Raw genomic sequence first — 26367 nt, 5'->3', positions numbered from 1 at the left:
CGTGAAGGCCTTACAAGCCACCGCGTCACACATTCGGGTCTCAAGTTTCTTTCATCTCTGGAAACTTTCCGCTTCATTAGCCGTTTACTTTCATCAGCATAATGCTAAACCTCGGGAAAATCTACTCACCCAGCCGCAGGTTAATGAGAAAAATGTCATTTTTCTTGTTTTATTCTCTTGTTGAAACCTTACTGGCATTTACACTGGAAAAAATCAAAGTCTTACCAAGTATATTTGTCTCATTTCTAGTTAAAATATCTCATTACACTTTATATAAGACACAACTGCCTAACAAGTGCTATTTCAGCCAGATATAGGGACTTGTTTGAATACATCTGGAATATCTTGTTAAATGAAAAAGTCTTGAAAACAAAATGTTTTGAGTCACATATCATATGAAACAAGCTTTTTTTTAAAATTTTGAATAGGTTTTTAAGCTAATTTCAAGATCACTTTTAACTCAAAAGTCCTAAATTTCACATCTTATTTCAAGAAATCTTGACAAGCCGATTTTTCCTAGTTCCATTGGCAGATTTTTTTTGCATATTTCAAGCAAAAACGTCTTTTATTTGTTGTTTTTCTTACTTATTTTTGGATAAGTAAGCAAAAGCATTTTTTCCAGTGTGTGCTCCGATCTGTTCTCTATTTGTTTTCTTCACAACTGAGATGAAATGAGCTGCCATCTCCTCCTCATGCGGAGCCTCCACACTGTCCGAGGGGGAATGCAATCCAGCTGACACAATGCAACTAATCTTATCACCTCATAGTTTAACATGACGGGGTTCTGAACTCTGCACAATGCATTTCCCAGATTGCATCACAAAATCCTGCTGTTTCCATCGAGTTAACTGCCTCCCATTGTTGGTATCTGACCCTCGGTTGCCTCTTCTGGGATTAAATGCACTCAAACTAACTGGAGGAATTCATTGAAGAGTCCTTGAACCTTTTGGGAAATGCCTTAATGTTTAAAATGCACGATATCCTTAAACAAAGTCACAAATCTACAAAAACAAAGACGACACACTGGTTATGTTTTAGATGCACAGTTAAATGGAGCTACAGTTCCTGCTCGACTGTCCTGGTCTAATTATACGTGCACGGGCGTGGGATATTCCACTATATTTTCAGCTGCGTTTGAATAAAGCTCAAAACTTAATCCCATTTTAACTACTGATTTTATCTATTGTCCTTATTTCTTTCTTTTTTGCTTAAAATTTAAATCATGCTTTTTATTTCTACTGTTTTAATGTCTCTGTAAAGCACTTTGAATCGCCTCATAGTTGAATTGTGCTGTACAAATAAACCTGCCTTGCCTTGCCTTGCCTATACTGGGAGACAATATAGTTCCCTTTTAGCTGGTATTATTTGGCCTTTTCCAGTTGACTTGTTACCTCACAGGTTATAACAACTGACAGCATATAGCTGCCAGCAAACTGGAGAAATGTGCAGCTTTAAAACTGTAAATTTCACACTTGCTGGAGGCTTTACTTATCTTTACAAAAGAGATGCGTGTTATTTCCTGTTTGTTCTCTCTTGCTTCCAACATTTTCCTCTCTCTCTGTGTATGGATTTAATTTTTTTGCCTGGGGGACAGAAAGGTGGAGGAGTAATTCAACTCCCAACCACATCATCTGGGTGTGTGTTCAGTTTAGTACAGTTTTAGTTTAACTAGCATGTTAACGTGTAATTCACTGAGGCTGTACTTACACAATAAGTCACTGTTTACCATATTAAACATTTGGCTTTAATTTGATCATAATAAATGTTCCCAAACAGGCTTTTTAAAACAAATGATTTAACATATTTACAAACACTCATTTGATTTTTGCTGAGGGTGAAACAATTGATATTACATCTGCCAAGTATTAGCCAGAGCCAGAAGGCAATTAACGTGGGAAAATGGCCAGCTAAATCATCCATTTTTCCATTTCTATTTGTGTACAATTTTGATACAGATACAAGTGACAGTTAAAACAGGAAATAAATGCTGTGTCACATCATATAAAGAGTAAAAGAGGTGCTAGCAAATGTATTCTGGACAGACCAAAGTTAGCTCTTTCACCCTGCCTCCAGTTTTTGTCCTTTAACCTTCAGGCTACAGCTTTTAATCTGATTACTTGTTATATCACATTAATGTTCAGTTTATTAATCTGAAAATGACATTCACCCAATGAGTCTTTCTGAATAAATACATGATACCCTTAAGTAAACTGACCTAAAGATAGAATATGTTAGCTTAGCATAACATAAATATTAAAAGTAGGAAGAAAGCACTAACATTAATAAATCTCCATTAAACCGCCCCGTTAAGCTTTCTGTGTATGGATTTAATAATAATGTATTTCTAAATTTAGGAAGACTGGACTGGTTGTCTCCTCCTAACTCCATGTTAGCATGCTAACATGTTCGCATAAAGACTGTGCCTCAGACTCACATATAGGAGTGGTATTTTTATCCTCTTAAAAGGCCTTTATCCCCATTGTAACGTTATATATGTGTTCCAATTATGTAAGATAGATGATTGATCATCTTAACTCATGGTAAAGGATAAGGAAAGCCAAACAATCCATAAACGTACACAGTTAGCTTGCTAGTTACAAGATGTCACATTAGCTTAAAGTAGAGACAAACAATGTCAGCTAACCTTAATTCACTGATTCAAGATGCTAGCTTAGCTTTACTAAAGAAATCATACATGTAACTCACCATAGAACAAATTTACTGAGCTTTTTAAGGAATCAAAAATAAACAAACTTTAAAGGCTTTTGTTGGCAATATCCTCTTGCTTTGAGTGTTTGTGCTAACGTATGCTAACGCCCGATACAAGTAGATATCAAGTTATGTGTTTAGGATTCCTGTGGAGTCATAACAAGCTTTCTTTTGAGCTTAGCTATCCTGACCCAGTAGTTTTGGGGCCTAAATCGAGCAGACTTGGCGCCTGAATCCCATCCAATTAATCAGCTAATCTGCTTTATTGAAACAGAAAGAGAGAACAAAACTTTGAAAAATTTCCAAGAGTCCAAAGCAAAACAGTTGACTTTGATCTTCAGAGCAGGGAGTCAGAAAAATCTCTGTAATGCAAGCTGTTTTTGTGGTGACTGGGTCGCTAAATTTGCATTACACCTTCACTTGTTGTACTTTAATTAATTTAAAATGCATATTAGGAATGGAATGACTGGAAAGCCAAAAATGTCCAACAACAAAAAGTGCTGAAAGACTCATGCGGGCCGAACAGCGGGCGTACGTACACCAGCCGATGCAGATGAACATCCACTTGCGGAGCTTGTCGGTGGAGTATGTGAGAACGATGGCGGTGTGGAGGTAGCAGCCTTCTCCAAACATCCAGAAGAAGTTGGTGGAGTGGAAATAGTTGAATGAGGCAGTGACGAGGCGGCACCAGATCTGCAAAAATAAAAAAAGCATCCTTTAAATATTCAATAACTGCACTGAAAAAAGTTACTCTATTAGAGTAACTGTCATAATTTCTACCTTTTATTTTTAAGATTCAGTAAGAACTCGAGCTTCTTAAGTAAAATTAAACATTTTATTAACGTAATACATGAATTATGGGGGAAGAGTAAGTTTTACTTAGGTTTCCTCATACAATTTAAATGTTTAATAGTTGTATGTACATAAACCAAGAAATACTACATAAACTTTACTCTGAAAGTGTATCGTTAAAATCTACTAAGTTACTTCATAACAGCAAATACTACAGATATATAAAATTTACTTAAAATTTTGAGTAAAATGATGTTCCTGCCTATGAAAAACATGAACATAACATGAATTATGGGGACAGAGTAAGTTTTACTTAGGTTTCCTCATACAATTTAAATGTTTAATAGTTGCACTGGAAAAAATGCCCCTCCAAAAATATGTAAAAAAACAACAAATAAAAGATGTTTTTGCTTGAAATAAGCAAATAAATCTGCCAATGGAACTAGTAAAAATCTGCTTGTCAAGATTTCTTGAAATAAAATGTGATATTTAGGACTTTTGAGATAAAAGTGATCTTGAAATTAGCTTAAAAACCTCTTCAAAAGTAAAAAAAAAAGCTTGTTTCATGTGAAATCCGACTCAAAACAATTTGTTTTCAAGACTTTTTCATTTAACAAGATATTCCAGATGTATTGTATTAAAACAAGTCCCTATATCTGGCTGAAATGGTACTTGTTAGGCAGTTGTGTCTTATATTAGGTGTAATGAGATATTTTGACTAGAAATGAGACAAATATACTTGGTAAGACTTTGATTTTTTTCCAGTGTGTATGTACATAAACCTAGAAATACTACATAAACTTTACTCTGAATCGTTAAAATCTACTAAGTTACTTCATAACAGCAAATATATATATAAAATTTACTTAAAATTTTGAGTAAAATGATGTTCCTGTAGACTTTACTTAATTAGTTTAAATAAATATAACTTAAAACTTAGATGTAATTAAGTAAATGTTACTTAAAACTTCAAAACTGTTATGTTTTATGGTGAGTAACATTTACTTAATACTGGCATGTGAGTCAGCATTAAATATTACTTAAATCATTTGAGTGCAAATACTTACAAAGGGTTTTTAAAGTAAATCTTATGAGTTGTTTTTTTTCAGTGTACTATTTTGTTGTTAAACTATTTTAAATGCGACTCCTTTTCTTGTTAAATTTGAACTGACAGTTTATTCGGTTCCAGCTCCGCCAATGAGAACGTTTGGATGGGTTTGTTTGTTTGTTTGCCTGTTGAAAGGATCCCTTAAAGAGTAACCGATGGATCGGACAGACTTAAAAGCATCTGACATCAATCTGGATCCAGATCCACGTCGTGCCAGATAAAATAACTTATTCCGTAACAGAAAAATATTCTTTTTAATCCCTGGAACACAGAGCCGGTCGGTGCTGGTTTGTGTTTTGATGTTAATGCGGTTACAGATCGGGAGCCAGGACTTGATCTCCTCCAGCCTCGGTGTAGATATTCATGTTATTTTTCACACCGCTGCCAAGAAATCAATGAAAAAGCCCAACGATGTATTGCATCTGTCCAGTTTTTGTCAGTGTTTTAGCCTGTAAAATACGGGCTCCGACTAAAGCTGACAAATATTCAGTTTTCTTCTTTTGTTACAGTTATCAATCAGGAGGAATCGTGCATTTGTTTCAGTTTTCAGTGGCGGATTTACACTCTTTGGCTGTTATTTCTGACGGTATGAGAGGACGTATCAGAGTCAAACTAAACTCCAGAGTGTGTTAGTGGTAATTTAAGGTTTTAAGAGGCGTTATAAGGCGTAAACCGACACGTACCACGTTGCTTTCATGCACTTCTGGGCTCATGGTCAGCTGGACGATAAACCAGGTGGCGTTCCTCAAGATAAAGGCGGTGATTAGGTTCCAGTGGATGATGTTTCTGAGGCAGCGGATACTCCTGCGAGAGGAAGAGAGGATAAACTCGGCTGCTGAGATGTTCAGGCTGATTTACAGCGACTATGATTAAATACAGAGAAGATGGATGGAAAAAAGGAGAATGTAAAGGCAGGTTTATTTGTACAATTCAAAAACAAGGCGATTCAAAGTGCTTTACAGAGACATTAAAACAGTAGAAATAAAAAGCACGATTTAAATTTTAAACAAAAAAGAAAGAAATAAGAACAATAGATCAAATCAGGAATTAAAATGTGATTCAGTTTTGAAACTCAAGCTTCAGATTTGGAGCTTTATTCAAACGCAGCTGAAAATAGGTGTGACTTCAACCTGTTCTTAAATACACTGAGGCTGTGTTCGAAACCGCAAACTACATACTACATACTACATACTACATACTTCCATACTACATACTTCCATACAACATACTACATACTACATACTTCCATACTACATACTTCCATACTACATACTACATACTACATACTTCCATACTACATAGTACATAATACATACTACATACTTCCATACTTCCATACTACATACTTCCATACTACATACTTCCATACTACATACTACATACTTCCATACTACATACTTCCATACTTCCATACTTCTATACTTCCATACTACATACTACATACTTCCATACTACATACTTCCATACTACATACTACATACTTCCATACTACATACTACATACTTCCATACTACATACTTCCATACTACATACTACATACTACATACTTCCATACTACATACTACATACTTCCATACTACATACTTCCATACTACATACTTCCATACTACATACTACATACTTCCATACTACATACTACATACTTCCATACTACATACTTCCATACTACATACTACATACTTCCATACTACATACTTCCATACTACATACTACATACTTCCATACTGCATACTCATCGATCAGACAGTATGCAGAGTGTTTACCCACAATGCATTTCGCTCCTGCCCGAGCTGAAATCAGCCGGCCTGAAGCTGATTTCTCTTAAGCTCTAAACTCTGTAAACTTTAGCAACATTTGGAACATTTTCAGGTGAGAAAGTAGTCGTTTAGATCCCCAACGTGTTGAAAACCTGACAAAATACCGGCTGTTTACAATTTTGTTCCCACGAATTCGGCGCTACTAAAGCTAGCCGCAGTGAGCAACGCACTTCCGGTTATTTTCACAAAATAAAATACCCGTTGCCTTTTATCATAGGGAAAGCCATTACGATACAATTGGTGCTTTTGTTTTGAAAACAGGAAGTGAACCTACCCTCATTGTAGCTAGCTTGAAAATGCCGTTTTGGCAGGAAATGACGATCGGCGACGTCACGTTACGTTGCATCTTGGGTAGTTTGAGTATGAGTAGTAACCTCATGATGCATACCCAACATTTCGGAGAATCTAGTATGGATTAGTATGCGGTTTCGAACACAGCCTGAGTGTTTCAGCTGATCTGAGGCTTTCTGGGAGTTTGTTCCAGACATTTGGAGCATAGAAGCTGAATGCAGCTCCTCCATGTCTGGTTCTGACTCTGGGAACTGATAGAAGACCGGATCCAGATGAGCTGAGGGGTCTGGAAGGTTCATCCTGGGTCAGGAGGTCCCTGATGCATTCTGGTCCTGGACCATTCAGAGCTTTATAGACCAGCATCAGAACTTTAAAGTCTATCCTCTGATGGACAGGCAGCCGGTGTAAAGACCTCAGAGCTGGACTGATGTGCTCCACTTCTTTGGTCTTAGTGAGGACTCGAGATGCAGAGTTCTGACTGAGCTGCAGTTTTTAGGTCGACCTGTAAAGATGCTGTTACAGTAATCAAGCCGACTGAGGATGGATGCAGGGACTAGTTTTTCCAGGTCCTGCTGACACATCAGATCTTTTAACCTTGATATAAGGTGATAGTAGGCTGACTTTGTTAAAGGCAAGCATGGTAAAAATTGATTGATTTTTGTTATTTTTATTTATTTATTTTTATTTTTATTTTTATTTATTTATTTATTTATTTATTTATTTATATATATATATATATATATATATATATATATATATATTTTTTTTTTTTAATTTAATTTATTTATTAAGTCATTTATTATTATTATTATTATTATTAATTAGTAGTAGTATTTTTATTAGAATTGGTATTATTATTGTTGTTGTTAATATACAATCATTTTTTGAGATACTTGACTAATTTGAATTTCCCCCATTGAGGGATGAATAAAGTATTTTTCTATTCTATTCTATTCTATTCTCGAACAATCTGAATCGAATAGCATCTGTGTTTGTGTTTGAGTGATTTCCAAACAAACACATTAAACTCAAAGTAACTATCCAACTCTTCTCCTAGAATAACACCATCGCCGACTGAGAAATGAAGATGATATTTATAAATAATGAATAAAGTTGTAGAAAACGGTCCAACCAGCCCACCGTGCGTCCTCGCCCCCCCAAATGAAATGGGAAACAACATTTCATTCCCGCTGTTTGCTCTCTTCTTTGTGTCATGTCCTGAAAGTCTAATGTTTTCTTAATGGCGCAAATAAAACGAACCCAAGGATACAATTAAAATTTGCCTAAGTGCCTCCGAGCGAGCGCTGCAGAATGGAAACAAACCGACCTCGGTCACCGCGGTGACAGCTTCATTTGTCGTCACCGGCTGACGTCGTTATCAGCCGGCAAGGTTCTGCTGCCTCTTCCACCAAGCATGAACAGCCCGATTCATTTTTTAGCGTTCATTCATTTTTAATAGGCGTCACTTTCACTGGCTTTGTGCTGACTGAGCGGGCGGGGAAGACTTACCCAGCGACACCGCACTGGAAAAAATCTAAATCTTACCAAGTATATTTGTCTCATTGAGTATCTCATTACACTTGATATAAGACACAACTGCCTAACAAGCACCATTTCAGCCAGATATAGGGACTGGTTTTAATTCAATACATCTGGAATATCTTGTTAATGTCGGATTTCATATGAAACAAGCTTTTTTTGACATTTGAAGAGGTTTTTAAGCTAATTTCAAGATCACTTTTAACTCAAAAGTCCTAAATATCACATCTTATTTCAAGAAATCTTGACAAGCCGATTTTCACTAGTTCCATTGGCAGATTTTTTTGCTTATTTCAAGCAAAAACGTCTTTTATTTGTTGTTTTTTTACTTATTTTTGGAGGGGCATTTTTTCCAGTGCCTGTGCGTATTTATACATATATATATATATATATATATATATATATATATATATATATATATATATATATATATATATATATATATATATTTATATTAACGGAGGACAATGAGGGATAAATATATGAATATATATATATATATATATATTCATATTTACATTTATATTTACAAGGATATGTGTGTAGTATATATTTATTTTTGTGATTATATATTTATCTAGATATTTAGGAAGTGTATATATGGCATATATTTATATAGGTGTATTGTAGTTAGGATATTTGTAAACTGAAGAGTAGTTAAAAAGGGGTGGGAAACTAAAAAAAGTATTATTTTTTTCGAACAATGTGTGGTGTTTTGTTTTGTATGAGCACTTTACGTGATTGAATTTTTTAATTTTTTTTATTTCTCTTTTCTTTATTTTGTATGTACAAATACTGACATACATTTTCTTTTTTATACATGTTCGAAAAAATAAAAATAAATCTATCTATCTATTTATTAACCGAGAAGACTCTGTTAGAAAGAAGCTGCCTCATTAAGACAATAAGTTGGGGGGGAAAAAGCAGCTAAAAAGGGCTGCCGTAAGACATAAAAACTGAATAAGATCCACGGTTTTTATTAATAGTGTTGTCCTGCAATCAGGCTGCTAATGCCCCCCTGTGATGTTGAAATAGTACCGGGGCTGTTATCAGTATCACAGAGGCAGTCAGTGCCAGAAGCAGTGAGGATAGTTTTTATTCAAACAGCTTTATTAATCACGCTGAGTGACCTCACTTCCTTCGGCTTCCTCCTAGTGCGGCCTGCTGGGTATTAATTAGCAGAAAAACTGGTACATCATATTTTCCTTGTTCTTTCCCTCAATACCTGCATTAATTGTTTAGCTGATTCTTGTTAAGCAGCAGTCACAAAATCTCTCTTTCCTTGGCTATTTCTGTCTCTCAGTATTTGTTATTTTCTGTCCTATATTGTGTGCTGCATAATGCATTCCTGTAATTTGTTTGTACCACATTGGAATATGTATAATTTTTATAGTACTTGCATGTTTTCCTTCAGGCTGAAGATGTTTCTTTGTGACTCTGGCTGGATGTTCTGGTTCCTCAACGTAATTAAAGGATCTGAAGTAACGCACAGGCTCAGTGTAATAAATCAGGGTTTTTTGCATTAGTGTCTGGTTTTAGTTTGAATTCTTTTTTAGAGATCTTATCAAAGCTACCAAACCCACTTGGTAAAAGGATGGAGCACGGCCGATTTAACTCATGATTAAATCTCGGTGCCTGCGGGGTTTGTTCTGGCAAAGGATGAAGCTTCTGAGCCCTGAAATATTGTGCAGAAGTCTGAGCCTCCATTAGTTTGTTTACATGTGGCCAAGGAATAGAAAATAGGTGCACAGATTTATCTGTAATACAGAATAAAAGGCAAAAACAGACCTGCTGCCCACTTCTTGTGTCATTTTGACCCAGTCTCACAGCAAAACGTGTCATAGCTACGTTGGTCCCCAAGGGAAAACGTAGTATTGTCACAATTTGGCCCCCAAAATTGTGACAATACTACGTTTATTTGGCCTATTCATTTACATTGCTCCATAGCAACCACCTTAACAACGGTACAAAACGTTTTATTGTTACGTTTTTTCAAATAGATACTAAAATCTTTGGCGAAACTACTAAACGAAAGATCGTCTACATTCTCTGAACGAATATTATGAAAATATTATATATAGTTGTCGCTAGAAATGCCATCGAAATGCATACAAATGCAGATGCTTTCTTAAAATGTTATGTTTTTCACAGAAAAAAAGGTTGACAGTCGGCCATTTTCTTTTTTTAGCTGAAGGGAAACTTGATAGTCACGTGACCTGGTTGCGAAGCAATGTTAATGAATAGGCCGAATAAAACGTGGTAATGTCACAATTTTAGGGGCCAAATTGTGACAATACCACGTTTTCCCTTGTGGACCAACGTAGCTATGACAAGTATTTCTGTGAGACCGGGATGGTCCTTTGGCACAGCTCAGCCTTTTCTCCCCATAGCCGTGGGAACTAGGGGTGCAGGGGGTGCGGCTGCACTTATGTAGCCTATGCTTAGACTCGACTGTTCTCTGCTAGTTTGCATCCATTACAAATGCATCGATAAACATAATAAAATAGTAAAAAAAAAAGGTTAAACAAAAATAAAGTTAAGACTCAGGACTCGCGTGCGGCACGCCAGTCCTGCTCCTGCGTGTAGGCTCATTCCATGAGGAGGCTGAGAATGAGACGTGGTTTATGATATTATGGCACCTCTGGTTTAATGTCCACTGTCTGTCTGTCTGTCCGTGCTCGTCATCCACAGAGACCCTCGATGGAGGTGTGGCCAACAAGTTCAGCCCAGCAACATTCTGTTCTCTATATAGCCTAATTTTTTTTAAATGCTGTTAAGCCAGCTGCCGCCGAGCAGTAATGTACGCATAGTTATTTTTTTGAGTTTTGAGTGATTTTCGACGATGCTGTTATTGCAGCTACCTCCGCGCAGCATGTAGTTAATTCTTAATTAGTTCTGTTAGTGATTACTTTCGACTGATGCTGTGTGAGCTGACGTGGGACACATCACACACATGAGTTCAGTAGGCTTAATGTATAGGCTACCCTTGTTGCCATGAATTTTTAGTGCTTTAATAAAACGCAATATTTTACCAGTTGATGAGGCTGCATACTTTTTTTTGGAATGGTATGGGTGTTTGCGTTGACCATAACGAGGGCGAAAAAGCCGCCACTGACTGTGTTCAGGACACGATTAAACACAATGTAACAACAGGAACTTAAACAACGTTCTAATATAATTAAAGCTTGCAACAATTTTGCAAAATATGAGCCCTTCACACACGAGCACGGGTAGAGTTCCACGGTCAGATTACAGGAAAGGCTCCGTTTTTTGCTCATTAAAATATTTAATTGAAGGAGATATATAAAGCTCTTTATTGTATTTACATAATATTCTACAAGTTTGAGAACCCCCCCCCTGTTTTTTTCTTTTTTTTTTAAACCGCACCCCCTGTTAAAAACTACTTCCCACGGCCCTGTTCCTTCCTGACAGCCACCCTTCCATGGAGCCCATTTCTGATGAGGCTTGGGCCAACAGCAGATGGATCAGCTGAAGGTCCAGATGCATCTCTCAGCTCCTGTGTCAGGTCTTTGCTGGATGTTTTCCTCTTTCTTAAGGACATCACTTTCAGATCCTGTTCATCTGCTGTAGATAGTTCTTTAGGCCTGACACTTCTTCTTTTGTCCTCCACTTGTCCAGTTTCCTCAAATGTTTTAAGGACACACTGCACACCATGCTGAGATATGCCAAGTTTTCAGCTAACAGCTCTTTGGGAATCACCTTGTTGCTGCAGAAATCCTGTTTTCTGTCTGTCACACTGTGTTATCTTTGCTGTTTTTCACACATGCAGCTAAAGAAATGGGAACAAATCTTAATTCCAGTCTAAAACCCACAAAGAGCTTCTAGATTATTCATTTCTGGTGGCATAAAGCAGTTTAATTATGTAATTTATACTAATTGTTCCATAATTAGTCATTAGATTATATCTTATATTCCTTTTTAAGCTTTAAATTGAACCTTTTTTACTTTTTCTTGATGTTGTATAACATATAATTCTTATTATTGTCTGTTTCTTTCCTACTTTTAGACGTGATAACGTTAATTTTTTTAAAACTGAATTTCTTATATTAATATGACTCTTTTGGTAACTGAAAGCAGTTTTAACGTAAATGTACAAAAAAGTTTAAACTATGAAGCTGTTTTTCACAGATGCAGCTAAAGAAATGGGAACAAATGATGTGTCTCTGTGACAGGCTGCTGGGAACAAAGTGCCTAAAGATCCAGTTTAAAACGGCTTCTTTGCTGAATTGTCTGTTCTGTGTGGACACAACACTGGTTCATCCCTTGAGTTAGGAGCCTTTTTCCTGCCTGAATGATTCATAGGTCAGAGTTAAGTGGCTTAAGAAAGAAAAAACCTCTGAAAATGCTCAGCTACAAGGGCTCAAAATGAGTGAAAAAGCAGAAAATGTCCAAAGAAAAACTTTGATACTTGTGATTCCATCAGCTTCTGAACCAAGGCAGGTAATAAAGGACACCCACAGCGCTTGTTAATAATCCAAAAACACAAAAAAATATCCAGGAGGAATGTCACACAGGACAGTGAAATGAAATCCAAAGCCTCAGCTTGTAGTGCACAGCTGCCAGCAATAATCTTGCCAGAAATCTCCTCTTGATATTAAAAAAATATAAACTCTAGAGGTTATTCTTTGGTCTGCTCAGCCATTAAAGTCTAAAGTTACCCACATAACCAAGTTTTATGAGGGCTACGTAAAATATCAACATTCCTGAAGTTGTCTTAATACGCGTCTTAATACCCGATTTGTTTTTATGGCGGCGGGGTTACATCCCACAACTGTAGGGGGAGCCAAAGAGCAAACATGGCTAATCTAGTGATAAAGTAACATGAGAGAATTGTGCAGTCGCCTGCTACTGTTACTTCGGACATTTTGTGTCTTTCTTTGCATCTTTTTGAGGTTTTTTAATGAGCTTTCCGAAGCCCATGCCTGGAATAAGAGGAGACGTCTGGGATGCAGAGCGGGGACAAAACGGAGGAAAAGGAGGAGGAAGTTTAAACCATTTCTTCCCTTGATCATCATGGGGAGTGTGAGATCACCGGTGAATGAAATGGACAAGTTTGAAGATCAGACAAGGATGCAGGAGGGATTCCAGGAAGGCAAAATTTATTTACTCGAGACGTGGCTGCAGCTACGACACGAACAGAGACACCATCAGCTAAGTTGTTGCCAAGCAACAAAAACAACACTCCAACCAACTGATGGCGACCTCTGAAGATTTCTACCACACCTGGCCTCTGGAGGTGTCTTTGTCAGCCTCGAAAGAATTACATCAAATTCACACGTATAGCTGTGCACGAACAGGTTTCAGACAGGGGATTTGTTTTTATGGCCGTGGTGTTACATCCCCCAACTGTAGGGGGAGCCAAAGAGCAAAAATGGCTAATCGAGTGATAAAGTAAATTTAAGAGAATCTGGCAAATTGTGGGATGTAATGTCACTTTCATTAAAAAAAAAAATAAATCACCGTGTGAACCCTGCACATGTACAGACAAACACAACAAGTTGTTTTCACGTTAAAGATGCAACAAAGGCGCCATCAAAAGCCCAAAAACGTGAAACCAAAGTCGGGAACTGTGGTATCTCAGCCCCCAGGCGTTCCTGGTTAGATTCAGATCTGCGAATGTGCCGAACGAAGGTCAATGTACTTAAAAATGAGCCAGAAGCACTAGGGCTGTAGTGATACACAAATCTCATGATACGATACACGATATTCAGCCAACGATTCGATACGATTTGATACACTAACATAATTTTCTGAAAAAAAGGGACAGTGTGATTTGACATCAATCGTCACTGATTGGACCGGTGGTCCGACCTTTGAACCGGAAGGACAAACAGAAACAAACGTGAGAGCTGTGCACTTTATACAACATTTTCTGTTCTGTGTTTTCACTAATTGGAACGTCTGACTTTTCAATAAAGTTTGCTTTAAAATAAAAAAGAAAGAAAGAAAGAAAATAAAAATAATAATAAAAAAAAAATAAAACAAAAAAAAATAAAAATAATAATTTAAGAAAAATACTTGTGGCCGAAAAATCGATACTTTATCGGTAAACAAAATATCGATATATATCGCAGTATCGATGAAATTGCTCTGCCCTAAGAAGCACATAGTTTTACGATTCATAAACTTCTCCAGTGACGCTTTAAATTTAAGATGAGCTAATATTTGTCATGATGCAGTTAAATGTCTCATTTTCGACATTGTACATGTTTCCTGTGTTCTGTTGTGAATTAAATTAAATTATATTTGCAAGTCATTTGTTTTATTTGCATTTCATAACGTGTATTTGACTTTATTCTTGTCATGTTTATAGTCAAATATCATTCTTTTAGGAATTAAGAACTAAACAATTACTTCATTTTTCTCTGCCTATAGTGTTTCCCCATTTCAAACACAATATAACTCCCTGTTTCTCAGTTCTTTAATCCTTTGCATGGAATATTTCTTTGTTTTGTTTCTCTTCTTACTCCATTCGTGGATTTTTATAGAAACTCTGAGAACTGTGAAGCCTGAGCCCAAATTGTTTGCTATGATTTGGTCCGTCAGCGAGTGGACGAGAAGAGAAAATTGTAAAAGTCCAATCTAAATGTAGATCATTTAATTTAAAAACAATTCAAGCAAAGGTGGAAGAAAAAGTAGTTTCTCAGAAATGTTCAGAACTCTTTTAAAACCTCCGAGCCTCAGCAAAAATCCACAGTATTGTTAAATTATCCAGGAGACTGGTGTGTTGCTTGGGGCACATTGAAGATACTGCCAAAAGAACACCATGAAATGGTCATTTACAGCTGGATTTCACACAGAAGTATGTCCCATAGTGGAAGCTAAAAACGCTCCACCTGTCATTTAAAATGAAATGTACTCCCGGCTCCAGTCTCTGCTCTCCTTCTCCTCCTCGTTCCACAACACCGAACAGGAGTGTCAGCCTTTCTGTACATCACATCGCCAGGGACAACCATTGTTGTCATTTTTCAGTATTTCTGCATCTGCATCTTTTTGTTGTTATTTTTCAGTATTTTTGCATCTTTTTGTTGTTATTTTTCAGTATTTCTGCATCTTTTTGTTGTAATTTTTCAGTATTTCTGCATCTTTTTGTTGTTATTTTTCAGCATTTTTGCATCTTTTTGTTGTTATTTTTCAGCATTTTTGCATCTTTTTGTTGTTATTTTTCAGTATTTCTGCATCTTTTTGTTGTAATTTTTCAGTATTTCTGCATCTTTTTGTTGTTATTTTTCAGCATTTTTGCATCTTTTTGTTGTTATTTTTCAGTATTTCTGCATCTTTTTGTTGTAATTTTTCAGTATTTCTGCATCTTTTTGTTGTTATTTTTCAGCATTTTTGCATCTTTTTGTTGTTATTTTTCAGTATTTCTGCATCTTTTTGTTGTTATTTTTCAGCATTTTTGCATCTTTTTGTTGTTATTTTTCAGTATTTCTGAATCTTTTTGTTGTTATTTTTCAGTATTTCTGCATCTTTTTGTTGTTATTTTTCAGTATTTCTGCATCTTTTTGTTGTTATTTTTCAGTATTTCTGCATCTTTTTGTTGTCATTTTTCAGTATTTCTGCATCTTTTTGTTGTTATTTTTCAGCATTTTTGCATCTTTTTGTTGTTATTTTTCAGTATTTCTGAATCTTTTTGTTGTTATTTTTCAGTATTTCTGCATCTTTTTGTTGTCATTTTTCAGTATTTCTGCATCTTTTTGTTGTCATTTTTCAGTATTTCTGAATCTTTTTGTAGTTATTTTTCAGTATTTCTGAATCTTTTTGTTGTTATTTTTCAGTATTTTTGCATCTTTTTGTTGTTATTTTTCTCCATCACATTGCCAGGGACAACCATCCCTTAAAAGGTTCTCAATTTTATTACAAAGTCAAGAAGGTGAGGAATAAATGCCAACTCCTTCTCCAGCCTAATGCCATTTTCAGCAGGCCAACACAAGCCCCCCCCCGGCTGTCCGAGCTGCCGTGGTCCACAAACACAGCTTGAGCGTGAATGCCGTCCTGCAGAGCTTCTACTTATTATCTCTCCCCGTGCCCTTTCACGCTTTTCTCACTCCCAGGTGGGGGGTGGTGTCTCAGGGATCGATAACGACCCCGGCTGCTGGGGGTGCTAAGACCTTTCTCTCGTTAACGCACGGCTTATTTCAGTCAGTCAGACAGACCCTTTCCACCTCTATTGGCTGTCATCCACCAGACTGTTTTGGTTTTCTCCTCCCCCATCAAACACAGGATTCGTTCTCCATTGGAAAACTGTTTACCTGTTTAATGTAAAACACGATGAATCTCATTGTACAGCAGCTGAAACATGCGAGGTAATTTAAACCCAGTTTGTTGGAACAAGAACGGCTTTTGTTCAGATTGGAGCTGAAAAACAAACAGCTTTGTGTGTGTTATCCAGGACAAGATAAGTACAACTGTGTGTGAAAGCAAGTTTTTCTTTCAAATTTAAAGTTTTATCTCTAAGGACAGGCCCTGTGTATAAAACTCACAGAAAGAGGCCAAACTCTAAGCCTAAAGAGAGAGAGAAATAGCACTTTTAAAAGTTTAAAATCACTTTTTTTGAATAAACCTCAGTTTACTTGAAACAGAGGACATGGACCAGTAACCCGGCCTCGATTCCTCCTATAAATGTCGATGTAAAGACTATAAATTCATCCCTCCTGTTGTCCAATCAACTAAATCAAATCCTGCTGCAACTTCACTAAGAATGAGAAGTCCACACTCAGGCTGTGTTCGAAACCGCATACTTCTCCTACTACTCATACTGACTTTTTTCCCGGATGCATACTACATTCGCCGAAATGTTGGGTATGCATCATGAGGTTACTACTCATACTCAAACTACCCAATCCATCAGAGGATAGACTTTAAAGTTCTGATGCTGCTCTTTAAAGCTCTGAATGGTCCAGGACCAGAATGCATCAGTGACCTCCTTACCCAGTATGAACGTTCCAGACCCCTCAGGTCATCTGGATCCGGTCTTCTATCAGTTCCCAGAGTCAGAACCAGACATGGAGAAGCTGCATTCAGCTTCTATGCTCCACATGTCTGGAACAAACTCCCAGAAAGCCTCAGATCAGCTGAAACACTCAGGCTGTGTTCGAAACCGCATACTAATGCATACTAGATTCTCTGAAATGTTGGGTATGCATCATGAGGTTACTACTCATACTCAAACTACCCAAGATGCAACGTAACTAACGTCGCCGATCGTCATTTCCTGTCAAAACGTCAGTTTCAAGCTAGCTACAAGGAGGGTAGGTTCACTTCCTGTTTTCAAAACAAAAGCACCAATTGTATGGTAATGGCTTTCCCTATGATAAAAGGCAACGGGTATTTTATTTTGTGAAAATAACAGGAAGTGCGTTGCTCACTGCGGCTAGCTTTAGTAGGGCCGAATTCGTGGGAACAAAATTGTAAACAGCCGGTATTTTGTCAGGTTTTCAACACGTTGGGGATCTAAACGACTACTTTCTCGCCTGAAAATGTTTCAAATGTTGCTAAAGTTTACAGAGTTTAGAGCTTAAGGGAAATCAGCTTCAGGTCGGCTTATTTCGGCTCGGGCAGGAGCGAAATGCATTGTGGGTAAACACTCTGCATACTGTCTGATCGATGAGTATGTAGTATGCAGTATGTAGTATTTAGTATGTAGTATGCAGTATGTAGTATTTAGTATGTAGTATGCAGTATGTAGTATGTAGTATGCAGTATGTAGTATTTAGTATGTAGTATGTAGTATGTAGTATGTAGTATGTAGTATTTAGTATGTAGTATGTAGTATGCAGTATGTAGTATGTAGTATGTAGTATGTAGTATGCAGTATGCAGTATGTAGTATGTAGTATGTAGTATGCAGTATGTAGTATGTAGTATGTAGTATGTAGTATGCAGTATGTAGTATGTAGTATGTAGTATGTAGTATGCAGTATGTAGTATGTAGTATGTAGTATGTAGTAGGCGGTTTCGAACACAGCCTCAGTGTTTCTAACTGATCATCAGTCAGTGTGAGAGTCTCTATAAAAGCAGAAGTTCAGTTTGCTTCATAAACTGCAACATATGAGATTTAAATTTTGTTCTTTTAACTGTGATGAATGCTAATGAATTTATTTGTGTTTAATTACACATAAAAAAGGTAAATTTTTAGGTTTTTCCTTACTATTTTCCCCCTTTTTTTGTGTATTTGTCTCCATTTAAAGCTATGATAGTTTTCTCCTCCCTCGCCTGAGACGGGTCTATTATTCCCATTCGTGGGGAAACATGCCCTAGTTTTTGCGGCCGTTTAAACCCCTTTACAGCTGCCGGATTGAGATAGTGAAGGTTTCATCCCATGACCAAATGGTTTTTTGAATAAGAGCGAGAGACGCTTTGAACCTCCTGGGATCTGGAAAACACTGACGCTCCTGTCACATCACGGATGTCTTCGGGATTATCAGGAGACCGGCGGCAGCAGGACCGACACTTACCTCAAACACAAGAAGAGGAAGAAGGCGATGAGCAGAGCCACCATGGAGATGCAATGACCCAGGAAGTTGATGATCACAGCGATCTGATAGTGCATCTTGCCTTTTTTCTGCAGGAGGAAATAAAACACAAGATGAGTCTTCTGGGAGTTTGTGACCGACATCAATTGTATTTTGTCAGGAAAAGAAACTTAAAAGAGCGAAAATCCTGTTTCATTTCTCAGTTTTTGAGGGCTTCCTGCTGCGATGGGTTTGCACCAACACAGCAGGAGAGCCACAAACCGAATGTCATCACACGATAAAGTGTCTGTTTATCTTAATAAATGAAGCAACAAACAAAGCCGTCATGCTGCTCGAAGAAGAACACCAATAAACAAATATATCTTACAGCCATGGATGGAAAACAACTGCAAATATCTCTGTATAGGTGTGTGTATCTTTGTGTAATTTAAAGGGATAGTTCGCCTCTTTTGACATGAAGCTGTATGACATCCCATATTAGCAATATCATTTATGGGAGAGAAAATGGCACCAAGAGATTGTGAGGTCTGACTTTTTCCTGGAGAACGATTTTGTGATGCAAATGTATTACTCTTTTGAACGCATATTGTTTTGAGAAGCAAGACGCTTTATTTTTTAAACCCCAGCCAACTAGCCGGACTACCTTCATCAACACCAAAACGAGGCTGGAACTCTGCTCACAGGACGCAGCAGGGGGTAAGAAGATGTTCATAAATGATGTTGCTGATATGGGATGTCATACAGCTTCATGTCAAAAGAGGTGAACTGTCCCTTTAATGTTTTTTGTAAGCGTTTTGTGTGTAACTGTGTCCGATTGTTTTTGTCTTGTGTATTTTTGACATTTTGTGTCTCTTTCTGTGTTTTTGGTGTTATATTGAGGGATTATCTCTTTTTTGTCCTGTATGTGGTAATTTTTTACTTTATTTTAATAGTTACTTTAAATGTTCCTAGTTAGATTCATAACAACAAAACAAAGGAACAACAACATAGACAAAAATTCCATTTATACGTGTTCAGAAATGTTGTGTTTCCCTCGTTTATTTGTTATGTTTTAGTTCTAAAATGAGGCAGCAGCCTGCTACTGTAACTTCAGACATATTGTGTCTTTCTTAGCATCTTTTTGAGGTTTTTTAATGAGCTTTCTGAAGCCCATGCCTGGAAAAGGAGGAGACGTCTAGGATGCAGAGTGGGGACAAAACTGAGGAAAAGGACGAGGAAGTTTAAACCATTTCTTCCCTTGATCATCATGGGGAGTGTGGGATCACCGGTGAATAAAATGGACAAGTTTGAAGATCAGACAAGGACGCAGGAAGGATTTCAGGAAGGCAAAATTTATTTACTCGAGATGTGGCTGCAGCTACGACGTGAACAGAGACACCATCAGCTCAGTTGTTGCCAAGCAACAAAAACAACAACTGATGGCGATCTCTTAAGATTTCTACCACACCTTTATTGTACAACATTAGGATTTCTTTAATAATAACTAATACTGCGGCAATATAATTGCCCTTCAGGGGTTAATAAAGTTTTATTGAATTGAATTTCCAGAAGTTTTATTGTTGTTCTGTTTTCAGAGGTTTTCAGAGGTTTTTAATCTAGTTTGTTGTGCTTTCTGAATTTATTTTTTTCCGTAGATGCTTCCTTGTTCACAGTGTTTTCTATTTCAGTGTGTTGTTGAGGTTCATCTTTTCTTTCTTTTTCTTATTTTGTTGTGATTCTGTATCTATATCACACGTTAAAGATTGAAGAAGTTGATCAGTTCTATCAGGGATAGTCTTTGTAGCTTTAGTCTAAATTCTTCTGGTTTGTTTTGATCATTTGATAATCTAATTGCTTGTGAATAAAGATAAAGTTTTTTTTTTAATGTTTAACTTTTTGTTTTAGTGTTATTGTAGGTGCATAAGGAGTAAAAATAATGAATCATACTAATGTTTCAGTCCTCCTTAAGCTTCATCAGAGCACTGAACAAAACTGATGACGGCAGAAAGGTTCGTGTTCAGGACTTTTTTCATTCATTTCGTTTTGTTTTGTTGCCAAAAAAATTTGTTTCCTGTTTAGTTTTTTCCTTTTTTTAGACATTTTCATGTGTTTTTCTGTTTAATCGTTGTTTTCCAAACATATTTGCGTTGTCTGTTTTTCTGTTTTCAGGATTGTGATCTACTTTTCTGTGCTCTCCGAATTTTGTATTTTCGTATTCGAATTTTACGCTTCAGTTTTTCGAAACATTTTCTTGTTTTCTGTGAAGCTGTTTTCCATTTTGTGTGCACATCAAGGCTGCTGCACCTTGTGGTATTTCTGCATCTTTTTGTTGTTACTTTTCAGTATTTCTGCATCTTTTTGTTGTTATTTTCAGTATTTCTGCATCTTTTTGTTGTCATTTTTCAGCATTTCTGCATCTTTTTGTTGTTATTTTTCAGCATTTCTGCATCTTTTTGTTGTTATTTTTCATTATTTCTGCATCTTTTTGTTGTTATTTTTCAGCATTTCTGCATCTTTTTGTTGTTATTTTCAGTATTTCTGCATCTTTTTGTTGTCATTTTTCAGCATTTCTGCATCTTTTTGTTGTTATTTTTCAGCATTTCTGCATCTTTTTGTTGTTATTTTTCATTATTTCTGCATCTTTTTGTTGTTATTTTTCATTATTTCTGCATCTTTTTGTTGTTATTTTTCAGCATTTCTGCATCTTTTTGTTGTTATTTTTCAGCATTTCTGCATCTTTTTGTTGTCATTTTTCAGCATTTCTGCATCTTTTTGTTGTTATTTTTCATTATTTCTGCATCTTTTTGTTGTTATTTTTCAGCATTTCTGCATCTTTTTGTTGTTATTTTTCAGCATTTCTGCATCTTTTTGTTGTTATGTTTCAGTATTTCTGCATCTTTTTGTTGTTATTTTTCAGCATTTCTGCATCTTTTTGTTGTTATTTTTCAGCATTTCTGCATCTTTTTGTTGTTATTTTTCAGTATTTCTGCATCTTTTTGTTGTTATTTTCAGTATTTCTGCATCTTTTTGTTGTTATTTTCAGCATTTCTGCATCTTTTTGTTGTTATTTTCAGCATTTCTGCATCTTTTTGTTGTTATTTTTCAGTATTTCTGCATCTTTTTGTTGTCATTTTTCAGTATTTCTGCATCTTTTTGTTGTCATTTTTCAGTATTTCTGCATCTTTTGTTGTTATTTTCAGTATTTCTGCATCTTTTTGTTGTCATTTTTCAGCATTTCTGCATCTTTTTGTTGTTATGTTTCAGTATTTCTGCATCTTTTTGTTGTTATTTTCAGTATTTCTGCATCTTTTTGTTGTTATTTTCAGCATTTCTGCATCTTTTTGTTGTCATTTTTCAGCATTTCTGCATCTTTTTGTTGTTATTTTTCATTATTTCTGCATCTTTTTGTTGTTATGTTTCAGTATTTCTGCATCTTTTTGTTGTTATTTTCAGTATTTCTGCATCTTTTTGTTGTTATGTTTCAGTATTTCTGTATCTTTTTGTTGTCATTTTTCAGCATTTCTGCATCTTTTTGTTGTTATTTTTCAGCATTTCTGCATCTTTTTGTTGTTATTTTCAGCATTTCTGCATCTTTTTGTTGTCATTTTTCAGCATTTCTGCATCTTTTTGTTGTTATTTTTCATTATTTCTGCATCTTTTTGTTGTTATTTTTCAGCATTTCTGCATCTTTTTGTTGTTATTTTCAGTATTTCTGCATCTTTTTGTTGTCATTTTTCAGTATTTCTGCATCTTTTTGTTGTTATTTTCAGTATTTCTGCATCTTTTTGTTGTTATTTTCAGTATTTCTGCATCTTTTTGTTGTCATTTTTCAGTATTTTTGCATCTTTTTGTTGTTATTTTCAGTATTTCTGCATCTTTTTGTTGTCATTTTTCAGCATTTCTGCATCTTTTTGTTGTCATTTTTCAGTATTTCTGCATCTTTTTGTTGTCATTTTTCAGTATTTCTGCATCTTTTTGTTGTCATTTTTCAGTATTTCTGCATCTTTTTGCTGTCATTTTTCAGTATTTCTGCATCTTTTTGTTGTTATTTTCAGTATTTCTGCATCTTTTTGTTGTCATTTTTCAGTATTTCTGCATCTTTTTGTTGTTATTTTCAGTATTTCTGCATCTTTTTGTTGTCATTTTTCAGCATTTCTGCATATTTTTGTTGTTATTTTCAGTATTTCTGCATCTTTTTGTTTTCATTTTTCAGCATTTCTGAATCTTTTTGTTGTCATTTTTCAGTATTTCTGCATCTTTTTGTTGTTATTTTCAATATTTTTGGCCACTGAACGTGCAGTCATCTGTCCAACAGATGATGCAAACATAAACTTTACATGAAGCCCACAGCTGATATCCCGCTCAGACATCCATACGAAATCCGAAGTATCTATCACCCTTTTGCTCCTCCAGACGGGGAGCGCCACAGAGATCAGATTTCAGTTCTTTCCGACTGGACGTCGCGCCACGTGAACGATGGCAGGCTTTCTTTACAACATGCACAGAAGGTTTTCTTGGAAATCGGAGCCTAAAACAACTGTCTGCGACTTCAATATCCACTGTGATCGGATTTCCCCCCACGCTATCAACAGTAATCTGGGCTGTGTGTGGATTTATGTAACCCATCGGGGTCTAAGTCAGGATTAAATGTGGGCTTGTTTAATCTCCACCCCGTCCACTACGAAATGCATCATCTGTTCCATTCACTACACTTTGGTGCAGCACCTCAAACCTGCGACTTTTTCTGTCTAAAGTGGACAAATATCACGAAGTCGACAGGGATTTACCTTCTCGATGCTTTGGTAATCAAAGCAGGAAAAGAAGCTAGTAAAATAAGCCGCTGCCTCTTCATCGTGTGATGGTGATACTGTTTGGGGTCAAGGAAAGATCATGGTCGTGGATAAGTCTGTTGTTTGTCTGACGAGGAGACAATAATCCTTTAATTGGAATTCAGAATGAATAAAAAGATTTTACGGCTATTTTTACCGACAATAGTCCCAGATCACATGTCGAGTAAAGACATGGTGTGTATTCAGTAATTATTGTGCAAGTTTTGTCACAGTTTCAGCCATCAATCACAGGATTTGTTCTCCTTTGGAGACCTGTTTACCTGTTTAATGTAAAACACGATGAATCTCATTGTACAGCAGCTGAAACATGCGAGGTAATTTAAACCCAGTTTGTTGGAACAAGGACGACTTTTGTTCAGATTGGAGCTGAAAAACAAACAGCTTTGTGTGTATTATCCAGGACAAGATAAGTACAACTGTGTGTACGACTTGAGACTTGAAAGCTAAGACTTGGGACTTACTTGAGACTTGAAAGCTAAGACTTGGGACTTACTTAAGACTTGAAAGCTAAGACTTGGGACTTACTTGAGACTTGAAAGCTAAGACTTGGGACTTACTTAAGACTTGAAAGCTAAGACTTGGGACTTACTTAAGACTTGAAAGCTAAGACTTGGGACTTACTTGAGACTTGAAAGCTAAGACTTGGGACTTACTTGAGACTTGAAAGCTAAGACTTGAGACTTACTTGAGACTTGAAAGCTAAGACTTGGGACTTACTTGAGACTTGAAAGCTAAGACTTGAGACTTACTTGAGACTTGAAAGCTAAGACTTGAGACTTGAAAGCTAAGACTTGAGACTTACTTGAGACTTGAAAGCTAAGACTTGAGACTTGAAAGCTAAGACTTGAGACTTGCTTGAGACTTGAAAGCTAAGACTTGAGACTTGCTTGAGACTTGAAAGCTAAGACTTGAGACTTGCTTGAGACTTGAAAGCTAAGACTTGAAAGCTAAGACTTGACACTTGAAAGCTAAGACTTGAGACTTACTTGAGACTTGAAAGCTAAGACTTGAGACTTGAAAGCTAAGACTTGAGACTTGCTTGAGACTTGAAAGCTAAGACTTGAGACTTACTTGAGACTTGAAAGCTAAGACTTGAGACTTGCTTGAGACTTGAAAGCTAAGACTTGAAAGCTAAGACTTGAGACTTGAAAGCTAAGACTTGGGACTTACTTGAGACTTGAAAGCTTAGACTTGAGACTTGAAAGCTAAGACTTGGGACTTGAAAGCTAAGACTTGAGACTTGCTTGAGACTTGAAAGCTAAGACTTGAGACTTGCTTGAGACTTGAAAGCTAAGACTTGAGACTTTCTTGAGACTTTCTTGAGACTTGAAAGCTAAGACTTGAGACTTGCTTGAGACTTGAAAGCTAAGACTTAGGACTTACTTGAGACTTGAAAGCTAAGACTTGAGACTTGCTTGAGACTTGAAAGCTAAGACTTGAGACTTGCTTGAGACTTGAAAGCTAAGACTTGAGACTTTCTTGAGACTTGAAAGCTAAGACTTGAGACTTGCTTGAGACTTGAAAGCTAAGACTTGAGACTTACTTGAGACTTGAAAGCTAAGACTTGAGACTTGAAAGCTAAGACTTGAGACTTGCTTGAGACTTGAAAGCTAAGACTTGAGACTTGAAAGCTAAGACTTGAGACTTGAAAGCTAAGATTTGGGACTTACTTGAGACTTGAAAGCTAAGACTTGAGACTTGAAAGCTAAGACTTGAGACTTGCTTGAGACTTGAAAGCCAAGACTTGAGACTTACTTGAGACTTGAAAGCTAAGACTTGAGACTTGCTTGAGACTTGAAAGCTAAGACTTGAGACTTGAAAGCTAAGACTTGAGACTTGAAAGCTAAGACTTGGGACTTACTTGAGACTTGAAAGCTAAGACTTTAGACTTACTTGAGACTTGAAAGCTAAGACTTGAGACTTACTTGAGACTTGAAAGCTAAGACTTGAGACTTGAAAGCTAAGACTTGAGACTTGAAAGCTAAGACTTGGGACTTACTTGAGACTTGAAAGCTAAGACTTGAGACTTGCTTGAGACTTGAAAGCTAAGACTTGAGACTTTCTTGAGACTTGAAAGCTAAGACTTGAGACTTGCTTGAGACTTGAAAGCTAAGACTTGAGACTTACTTGAGACTTGAAAGCTAAGACTTGAGACTTGCTTGAGACTTGAAAGCTAAGACTTGAGACTTTCTTGAGACTTGAAAGCTAAGACTTGAGACTTGCTTGAGACTTGAAAGCTAAGACTTGAGACTTACTTGAGACTTGAAAGCTAAGACTTGAGACTTGAAAGCTAAGACTTGAGACTTGCTTGAGACTTGAAAGCTAAGACTTGAGACTTGCTTGAGACTTGAAAGCTAAGACTTGAGACTTGAAAGCTAAGACTTGAGACTTGAAAGCTAAGACTTGGGACTTGAAAGCTAAGACTTGGGACTTACTTGAGACTTGAAAGCTAAGACTTGAGACTTACTTGAGACTTGAAAGCTAAGACTTGAGACTTACTTGAGACTTGAAAGCTAAGACTTGAGACTTGAAAGCTAAGACTTGGGACTTACTTGAGACTTGAAAGCTAAGACTTGAGACTTACTTGAGACTTGAAAGCTAAGACTTGAGACTTACTTGAGACTTGAAAGCTAAGACTTGGGACTTACTTGAGACTTGAAAGCTAAGACTTGGGACTTACTTGAGACTTGAAAGCTAAGACTTGAGACTTACTTGAGACTTGAAAGCTAAGACTTGAGACTTACTTGAGACTTGAAAGCTAAGACTTGAGACTTACTTGAGACTTGA

The 26367-nt window shown here is 36.6% G+C and overlaps 1 protein-coding gene across 2 annotated transcripts in view; it reads right to left on the bottom strand.

Moving 5' to 3' along the window:
* LOC142374067 (corticotropin-releasing factor receptor 1-like) overlaps window positions 1-26367 on the bottom strand; it is a 125954-nt gene that overhangs the window by 24112 nt on the left and 75475 nt on the right. For both annotated transcript variants that reach the window (XM_075457574.1, XM_075457575.1), the window contains 3 exons: window positions 18734-18840; window positions 5293-5413; window positions 3249-3402 (listed from right to left, as the gene is read on the bottom strand). In XM_075457574.1, coding sequence (XP_075313689.1) covers window positions 3249-3402; window positions 5293-5413; window positions 18734-18840 — 382 coding nt within the window. The remainder of the gene's footprint in view (window positions 1-3248; window positions 3403-5292; window positions 5414-18733; window positions 18841-26367) is intronic.

Source organism: Odontesthes bonariensis, chromosome 23, assembly GCF_027942865.1.
Source record: "Odontesthes bonariensis isolate fOdoBon6 chromosome 23, fOdoBon6.hap1, whole genome shotgun sequence".
NCBI classification, from domain to species: Eukaryota; Metazoa; Chordata; class Actinopteri; order Atheriniformes; family Atherinopsidae; genus Odontesthes; species Odontesthes bonariensis.
The sequence above is the reverse complement of the archived record's forward strand: the minus strand, read 5'-3'. Positions and strand labels throughout refer to the sequence as shown.